We start from the raw sequence: 9,817 nt of genomic DNA, 5'->3' as shown, positions 1-9,817 counted from the left end.
CCTGCCGATCGTTCAAGAACATCTCCAGGTCCGAGGGCGGAGCATTGTTGACGGAGCCGGAGGACGTGGTCAGTCCTCGGTGGCTCAGGGAGAACTCCGACAGGTGGCGGTTCTGCTGGTTGGAAATGTCTCTGATGCACCTGTAGCCCAGGTCCAGGTTCAGGGAACACGGCCGGTGTTTGGGAAAACTGTTCTCCTCCCTTTTCTCCGGAGCAGAACCTTCGTGAGACGTCTGTCTGTGGAACCGATGAGACGGCGCCGGGTTCTTCTGTTTGGTTCCGCTGCATTTCCCTGTGTGAGGCTGCGTTGCGTTAGCGTGGACCCGAGACGGCGCCGAGGACAAATATCTCCATTTAGCATCCGGTTTGGAGCTGGACGTCTGAGGGACGCTCTCCGGGGGACACTCTGCTGGGTGTTTGTCGTTTCCTGTCGGAGGAGGCGAGGTCGTCGTGTCCTCGGAGCCGCAGCTGAACGGGGACAGCTGCCTGAACAACTCCTCCACGTCCGGGGAATGGAGAGGACTGGTCACCCACTGCTTGGTGGAGCTCAGATCCTCCCAGGGCTCCACCAGGTCCAGCTCCTCGGAGTTCCCTCCACCTCCGTCATCGTCGTCGAGGTGCAGCAGCTCCAGAGCGTCACGTCTCTCCTCCAGACACACCGACAGCCTCTGGACCGACTCCGACTCAGGAGCAGCAGCTTTCTTGGCTCCATCGCAGAAGAGTCTTTGGTCCTGGTTCTGATCGCCCGACTCTGGTCCTGAGGCGACCGGATCTGAACCCGTCCTCTGAGAACATCGTGGACTCGTTTGGAACAAACCCGGTTCGTCTCTGTCCGAGGTCACGGGTTCTCGCCGCTCCTCCTTCTCTCCCGTCGCATCAGCCGGACCAGAATGTTCCGAGTTTTTGCCAAAGTTTTTGTGGAGGGAAAACAAGATGTCGGACTCCGACGGCTGTTTGGAGGCAGATTTGACTCCAGTGGTGAACAAGCCATCCCTCGTGGAGGTGTTTGAAGATTGCTCCCGACACAGGAGCGTCAGAGAGGGGGAGCTGCGGCTCCGCTTCGACTTCACGTCCATGGTCAACTTTGTGACTTCGAACTCACTCCTGGAGCCAAACAGAGGTCTGAAGGTGTCGTGGAGCAGCTGGATGTCAGGCTCGGTGATCTTCAGCTCCTGGTGGAGGTCAGAACACGACTCCTTCAGCTCCTGGTGGAGGTCAGAACACGAACTCAGTAGCTCAGTAGAACGCTGCTTCTCCTGTGAGATGATAAAGAAAAAAAAAACAGAAAAAAAAATTAATATTTGGAAGTTTTACCTAGATCTTAAAAAAGAAAAAACAGGTTAAAAACAGAGTATATTACCAGTTGTCCAATTGTTGATACTTCCTCCGCAGCAGATGGCGCCCCTTCTTCGGTTTCTTTGGCATTTCCAGGTGAGGCCTCCTCTCCTGGAGAACCTAACCTCACTTCAACTTCTTCCCCTGCTTCTCTGCTTGAACCTAAACATCAATGAATCAGATGAAACTCTGAGTCCAAACTTATTTTATCGGTGTAAAAAAAATCTAATAACGTGGGAACACTGGGGTCAGGCTGGGGTCAGGCTGGGGTCAACAAGAAAGCGATGAGAAATTTAGGAAGAAAAATGAAAATTGGTAAGCAACAGATCCCGAGTTGTTTTGAATGTTGGCCAGGATAGCTAAAAGTAAGCTTTACGACATCTTAAAAGTTAGCCAAGTTTTAAGTGGTAGCTTAAAAATAAATAAAATAAATAGGTAGAGGTTTAGCTCAAAAAGTACTAGCATAAAATATATCAGCAAGAAGGTGAAACGTTAGCTCAAAATAATGTAATGTTAACCAGGCAAGAGTGAAATATTAAATTTTTTTTTACCAACATTGTTATAGAGAAAAACAAAAACATGTAAAACCGTGTTCACCTTCTGATGGCGCTGCAGAGCCGCTCTCCTCCGTGCTCTTCCTCTCCGCTCCCTCCGTCTTCTTCGGTTCCACTTCAGACAAACTGTTTGTCTTTCCGTCACCGACGTTCTGCTCTGACGTGGTCTCTCTGCACGGCTTCAGCGTCGCCGCTTTCTCTTTGGCGTGGCTCCTGCAGGGGGTGCTGTTGGAGCTGATCACCGCCGACACCCTCAGAGGCACGGAGACGGCGAAGGGCTCCGAGATGTTCACGGCTCGTCGCTGGTGCCGCGGCGAGGACTCCAGCGGGAAGAAGCTGCCCGGGAAGGAGGGGCGGGACGAGCTGCTGTGGGCGGAGCCTGAGTACAGCATCCTTCGGTTCTTTGGAGACGTGGGTTTGTAACCACTCAGGTCGTCGCCTTTGAACACCTTCAGCTGCTCCGGCAGCGTCTTCTGAGGAGACGCAGAGGCTCCAGGCGAGCACTTTGGGTCGGGACCAGAGCTTTGTCCACCTGAGGAGGATTTCTTCCCTTTAAAGTCCCAGTTCTGGTCTTGTTCGTCCAGGTCATAATCTGATCCCAGGGTTCTGGATTTGACATCTGGAAGAAAAATCCCGCCTTGTCCTCCAGCTGCACTGTTGGTTCCAGCTCTGTCTTCATCTGTGAAGTTAAAAAAAAAAAAAAAATCAATAACAGCTGGAGTCAGAGACGTCCTGCCAAATTAAAGCAGAAATATTTGACCACACCTGTTGGTAGAGAGCACAAAGACTCCATACTCCTGGACGGACGCAGAGCTGCTTTTCCTGTGAAAAAACACAGAAGAAAAACCTATCATTTCAATGTCTGAGTTCATGAAAAACTAATACTGAACAAATATAAAAGTATTACCAGGTGGAGTATGTAAAAAATATGTTAAAAAAAAAAACAGTAAAACTTGTTCCTCCTGACACTGAACTGATTCTCTTAGATTTTCTTTATTTTTCTATTTCAAATAGTTTCTGGTTGAAAACAAAGGTCACCAGTAGGTGGCAGTGAGAAAACTCATTGTAATGCTGTAAAACACCATGTAAACTTTACACTTTAGTCTTAAAGCTTTAGTTCTTCAGTCACACATTAACCCTGACAGAGATCTCCAACCTTCAACCTGTCATATATATATATATATATATATATATGTATATGTGTATGTATATTTATGTTATTGCAGTGGTTGACCTTTGACCCAGAGTGACTTCAACTGTGACTCTAACTTATATCATGCTGACATTTTATACAGAAAACACACACGTACCACCGGTGGTACTTGTGCTGACCTCTAGTGGTGGACCGGACATGGACCGTTCCATAAGAATATATACATATATGTTTATATTTGTAGATATATATTTGTACACATATTTGTACATATGTATTTGTACACATATATTTGTACATATATATTTGTACACACATATTTGTACACATATATTTGTACATATATATTTGTGCATATATATTTGTACATATATATTTGTACACATATATATTTGCACATATATATTTGTACACATGTATTTGTACAAATATATTTGTATACATATATTTGTACATATGTATTTGTACACATATATTTGTACATATACGTATATACTATATATATACACAGAAGTCATACTGGTGGTACTTGGACAGACAAATAATTTCAGACATATCCATCTTTAAATTAAAAATATAATTAATTATATTGTAGTATTTAATAGAATTTATTTATTCAATTAAAAACTGTCAATATTTGGACTTGCCCGTTATTCCCTGCGCTCTTATGAACACACTTCCGTTGCGGCTGAGTTTGCCCTTTGACTCCACCGATCGTCCCAGGTTGAAGATGGATTTCCACCTCTTCGACTTCCCAGAGAACTTCTTCCTAAAAGACATGAGGGACGTGATGAGACTCAAACCAAGATTCTTCCCAAAGAATCGGACTCTGAACCCTTCCTACTTGCTGTCCGTGATGTCTATGACGGTGTGGTACAGCGTGGCGGTGCTGGTGTTGGGAAGACTGTTCTCCCGCTGGCGTTCCTTGTGCACGGGGTGGTTGGGACTCAGGGAGCGGGCCTGGGCTTCCTCCAGGCTCATCAGCTTCATGGGGCTGCACTGGGCGCTGATGGGCAGCGTGGCGTACTTCTCTCCGCATTTCAGACCCGGCCCTTCAGAAGGTTATAAATGAGACGCGGCCTTCAGTGGCGCCGTCAGACGGAGACTCCCGTCCGTAGGGATGATTAACGGTCCTACCTTCTCTGGGTTTGAGTTGGACCGAGCCACAGCTGAAGATCTGGTCGCTGTGGTTCAGTATGAACTCGATCACCGACTGTTGGATCCGGACCTCCTGGAACGCCATGTCCCCGTTCGTGGCGGCAGATTCGATGTTTTTGGACCTGATAAAAAATAAATAGAAATGTATTGTTACTGACGGTGTGTCAACCAATTAGAATCCTCGGTGGAGGCTAGCCACGTTATGGTCAAACAAACAAAGATATTTTACATGTTTTTTGGTCGACCTTTTCATTCCTTGGATTCCATGGACTCACCTCAACAGATTTGGCGCCCACACCAGAGCCAGGTTACGCGTGTGCATGTTGGTCTGGGCGCTCAATGTGCCCAGGTGGGCCAGGTGTTTGGTCAGGTACTCCAGAGTCCTGAGGTTTGGAGGAGAGACGTTAAGAATTGACAAGAACAAGTGGACGTCGTCCCGACAAAGTTTGGCAGATCCAGCAGATTTGACTCAGTTAAAAAAATAAAACGCAATGTTGCACGACCTATACTGTACAGCAGGGGTCCCCGCTCCATGTCTGGGTCAGTTTGGGGTCGTTGGCCCTAAACCAGAGTTGAAACAAGTGAAGGAAACAGACCTGAAGTGAGGGGAGGGCAGCTCTCTGATGACCCTCTGGATGTAGACCAGTCTCTCGTGGTCGCCCTGGACGGAGACCAGTTCCTGCAGGTCAAACAGACGGACGTTTTAGATTTGGTTAAGGACGATAACATTAGAAAATACTGGTTTTAATTTTCATGTTTAACGTCATTGTTTCAGAGTGTGTTTCTGCATTTTTGAGCGCAGCTCAACCAAAGAAGTGAAAGTTTGTCTGTGAGAACTGGAAAAAGAACGTGTTAGAAATTCCAGCTCCAGACTGTAAGAGCTGCTTCATCTTCTCTGTTTGCTCAACTTCAGACCTCCACAGGACGTCTGCGTACTTTGGCAGGTTAACGTCTCGTGTTGCTCTGGGTTTCAAGGAAAAAAAAAAACAAAAAACAAAACCCCGTTCTCAGTGGAACACTGCTGCCCTCAGGTTGAACCTCGTCTGATGATCATTAAAAAACAGCTCAGGTTTGGATTCACGACTGAATCCAGTGATGGTACAAGGAGAAGCTTCACTAGTCACCAGGTCACATGGTCACCAGGTCACATGGTCAGCACTCCATGACTGAACACATGACAAACAAACGCTGTCCTTCAGGCTTCTATTACATTAGTCTGGACTCCAACAACTGACAGCCTGGTGTCTGTGTCTGGAGTCAGAGCTGCTGCAGCATCAATGCACTGATTGTGTGACATGAGATGGTAACAGTGGAGAAGAGCAGCAGCAGCAGCAGCAGCAGGAGGAGGTTTATAAACATCTATTTAAGTTATATTTTTTAAAATAGGTTTCACTTCATTTCCCTTTGGGATCAATGAAGTATTCATCTATCTATAACCAATATCTGAAGTATTCATCTATCTATTACCAATAATCATTAATATTAATATTATCCTTGAAGACCGACGCTGTTTCTTAATTTGGAGGTGAAGTTTGAATCGTTTCCGTACCATAATATAATCAAAGTCTAATCCATGAATAAAACTCTAAACTTTATGGCTCTTTTATTCCTTTATACACTTTTATTCTTTTATCACTTCCACGGCCCGTGAGGAGGCGACAAATGAAGTCGTAAACCTTCCTAACCAATCACGGACATTTTTTCCCTCCCGTTGACGTGACAGCGTGACGGCGTGGATGAACTCACCGTGAATTTGCTGTAGAGCTCGAACGTGAGCAGAGGGTTAGGAAGCTCCCTGAAGTAGAGCTTACACAAGGAGCCCACACAGTGGATGTCCTGGAGGTACACTTCCTTAGTGAGGTCAGGGCACGCCTCGGAGCAGAATTCCTGCCTGCCACACACACACACACACAACTTTAGTCAGTTTTTTACATGATTTATATATTTATAAATATATATATATATATTATTTTTATGAATAGATAGAAATACTATATACATTTAGATCTTGTTTCTTGTTTTACTTTCTTGCATTTTCAAAACAGTGACTTTTCTTTTCAAAGGTTTATTTGTTCAGTTTGACTTATTTTATTAACTAAACCCTGATGGAGTCAAAATTTTTATCTGTTTTTTTTTATTCTCATTTTTAGGTCTGCGTCATAAATATTTATTCTGATATTTGTAAAATGAATTTCAGGATTATTTGTTCAGTTTTATTCTTTTTTTTAACTAAATGGAGTCAAAGTTTTTATCTTTTTTTAATAGGTCTGCGTCATAAATATTTATTCTGATATTTGTAAGATGAACTTCAGGATTATTTCTTCACCTTAAAAGTGTGAGATTAAAGTCAGAATAATTCTGAGATTAAATTTATTCTGATATTAAAACTTCTCATCATTTTGATGAACATATTCTTGCATTTTGAGAATTCCCCCTATATATACATATACTGTACATATACATACATATAAACATATATATACATATATACATTTATCTGGAAATCCTGGGATTAACGTTCTGATTCTGGTCGTTACAGTGAAGTCAGAACGGACGCTAACGCAGCTTTAATCCAGGACAGACTCTCCTCTGGGACAAAAAAAAAAATCCCCTAAGTCAATTTTGTGGTCTGGTGACTTGTGGTCTGGTCACTCCCAGCACACACACACACACACACACACACACACACGTGAAGCAGAATGCTGAAATGGGTTCTGCAGCAGTCATCCAATCAGAAGTGAGTTCATAAAAAAAACAGAAACAGATCTGATCTGCAGGTTTCCTCCGACTCCACGTGTGAAAACAAACACGCGGTCGTTTGTCGTAAACATTTTTCATCAACACGGTCCAAACTCTTAACACAGGGCACGCGGTCGTTTGTCGTAAACATTTTTAAAGTTTGGGAGGATTTTTTTTTTTTTTTTTTTAAATACCTGAGACGCTGGATGTTGGACGTGACCCCGGACAGTCTGTAGATCCCGTCCACGATGCCATGCTTCTCGATGAACTCTGCACACTTCTTCAGGACCTGAGGGACTGCAGACAGAGATCACGACATTAACAACACAAACCCTGACCAGAAAAGTGTCGCGTTGAAAAAAAAAAAAGAAAAAAAAGTGTTGTGTTCTGTACGTTCACTCTGCTTTTTATTTTTATATCTGAAACAACAGAAGGAAATCTGACGAGATGTAATGTCTGAGTGGCAACAATACACACACACACACACACACACACTCGGAGGGTACGACCATGTTCCACTGCCTTCATGCTCCTCAGGGTCACTGATTGTAGGTGGACTTTGACAGGAAGTTAAAAATGGTTTGTTTGTTTCAGAGGAAGGTCGACACACCCCGTCCTTGTGGCCGCTATTACTTACGACATTTCCTCTAATAGAAAATGTCTCTTCAATGTAACCAACGACCCACACAACAGTCCACTGGGCCGCCGTCCGTCACCTCTGCACCACAGCTGCAGCTCCATTTTTTTAATCGACATAAATGATTAAAAAAAAATGAACTGAACTCTGAATCCTGGAGTGAAGAGTTGAACATAAAATGTTTACAACTGGCTTTGTTTTCTAACCTGAACACATTTTTTTCACCTCAGTGTGTTTCACCTGGACTGTTTCCCACAGGAGGGTGTGATCACATGACTAACAAGGCTGGGTTCACAGCCAATAAAATATCTACACCTTAAGAATTTATATTGTAAAAAAAAAAACCAAACCCAAATTTAAATGTCAGATAATGTGCGTCAGAGCAACACGTTAGACCAGAGCTGCTGAAACACGGCGAAAAAAAATAAACAAAATCAAGTTTAACAAACATCAACAAGTAACACAAAAATAATAGAAGTCCCACAACGACTATATATATATAAATTTAAAAGACAAGCACAAATACATATATATAAACAATAGTAAATATGAAGTTAAAAAAGATTTGTTGAAAAAGTTGTAAAAAAAAAGATATAAAATAATTTTCCATGTTAGACAGAACTGACAGCTCGAGGCTCCACTATCTCAGCAGACATCCCATAATTCCACAGCATTTTTTTTACTCCTCACTTTACAATCATATCAAAGGTTTTTTTTTTCTTCTCTTTCTACTTTGACTACAGTGACAGTTTTTTTTTTTTTTCTCTCCACGCGGTCGCCTGTCGACGTTAAATCTCCGACTGACGCGGCCGACTCTCTCTGGTTGTGTTGCAACAGCCGCTGTGGTTTCTCTCCTTTTGTTTTCTCACAGCGTCCTCCTGCTTATCATCAACATGTTTGTCACTCTGCGGTGCATCACTGCACACACACACACACACACACATACAGGTTTTTGTGTTTCATGAGCACCGCACGTGGCCATCGTCCATGGCCCTTAATCTGACCTCGACTGTTTCACATCTACGCCTCATCTTAATCCTAATCTTTAGCCATTTCTAATCACAAAGAAAAGTCTTTTCAGACAATGTCCACACAAGTATAGCAGCACCAGAAACACACACACAGTAGCATTAGAAGGGTGTAACCTAACGAGCCTCGGGTGGGAACATTTTCTTTTATAGAATACATTCAGGTGCAAACACACACACTGACACACACACACACACACGCCTTTGTTTTTTTTTTAATTGCTAAAGTAATTCACTGCCTTTGTCACCGCCGCGGCCGTGTGTGTGTTACACAAACTCAGCGTCAGAACAAGGCCGTGAACGCACGCCTGTAAACGCGGCGTCTTAACGACGCACCAGAACCTCTGACGACCTCTGACGACCTCTGACACCTCGTCAACAACAGTCGGTCAATAACCCTGTGATTCACGAACAACCATCGCAACCGAAGCGCAGTAGCGGTAACAAAAAGTTCAACAGTTACTGTGAGTCAGTGATCAACTGGCGGCTCGTGGGCCGAATCTGGACCGTTTAACTTTCTCATCTGGCCCGTGACTGGATCACAATATAATAAATCAAATTATATTTGACAAAATGGTGATTTCTACTTCACTGTACCTGACTGTCTGCCCTTCGTGACCCCTGACCCCTGTGACCCCCGCTGTGGGGCAGACAAAAATAGATCACATTTAGACAAACGTTGTCTGACTGTTCGCAGCAGACGACTGTGGATCAGTGAACCTCGTCTCCACACTCAGAAAAATGACTTCCACCAAATTAAACTTTCAGGCACATGCCTGTGGTCGAGGGTTTGATGAATGACTCAGACTAGGAGCTCCCAGTCTGAGTCCCAGTCTGAGTCCCAGTCTGAGTCCCAGTCTGACTGACTCCCAGTCTGACTGACTCCCAGTCTGAGTCCCAGTCTGACTGACTCCCAGTCTGACTGACTCCCAGTCTGTATCTCTGCAGCTGACATGGAGATGATGTGATGTCAGATATATTTACTGTCCAAATGTCAGACAGACATTTTCTATATTTTTCCATTATATAATCTTGATGACTCAGCCTCATCACAAGAACGTTCACTTCTGCTTCTACTTCCTGTCAACATTCAGTGTTTGGGAGCTTGGTCAGTTGTTTATTACAGATGGTTTTGGAGCTGATTTAGGACTCGGTGGATCATCTGAGAGGAGATGTCACCGTAGTATCTGAAGAAGGAGCTAGAATTAATCCTG

The 9,817-nt window shown here is 43.9% G+C and overlaps 1 protein-coding gene across 1 annotated transcript in view; it reads right to left on the bottom strand.

Moving 5' to 3' along the window:
* arhgap31 (Rho GTPase activating protein 31) overlaps window positions 1-9,817 on the bottom strand; it is a 14,895-nt gene that overhangs the window by 3,012 nt on the left and 2,066 nt on the right. Inside the window, exons 2-13 of the mRNA XM_025065643.1 lie at window positions 7,133-7,235; window positions 5,946-6,090; window positions 4,796-4,878; window positions 4,475-4,582; window positions 4,179-4,321; window positions 3,886-4,093; window positions 3,689-3,810; window positions 2,654-2,710; window positions 1,932-2,567; window positions 1,360-1,496; window positions 1,234-1,255; window positions 405-1,197 (exon numbers count right to left, since the gene is read on the bottom strand). Coding sequence (XP_024921411.1) covers window positions 405-1,197; window positions 1,234-1,255; window positions 1,360-1,496; window positions 1,932-2,567; window positions 2,654-2,710; window positions 3,689-3,810; window positions 3,886-4,093; window positions 4,179-4,321; window positions 4,475-4,582; window positions 4,796-4,878; window positions 5,946-6,090; window positions 7,133-7,235 — 2,557 coding nt within the window. The remainder of the gene's footprint in view (window positions 1-404; window positions 1,198-1,233; window positions 1,256-1,359; window positions 1,497-1,931; window positions 2,568-2,653; window positions 2,711-3,688; window positions 3,811-3,885; window positions 4,094-4,178; window positions 4,322-4,474; window positions 4,583-4,795; window positions 4,879-5,945; window positions 6,091-7,132; window positions 7,236-9,817) is intronic.

The sequence above is a fragment of the Cynoglossus semilaevis genome, chromosome 19 (assembly GCF_000523025.1).
Source record: "Cynoglossus semilaevis isolate Cse_v1.0 chromosome 19, Cse_v1.0, whole genome shotgun sequence".
In the NCBI taxonomy this organism is placed as follows: Eukaryota; Metazoa; Chordata; class Actinopteri; order Pleuronectiformes; family Cynoglossidae; genus Cynoglossus; species Cynoglossus semilaevis.
This window is presented reverse-complemented; position numbering and strand designations above follow the sequence as displayed.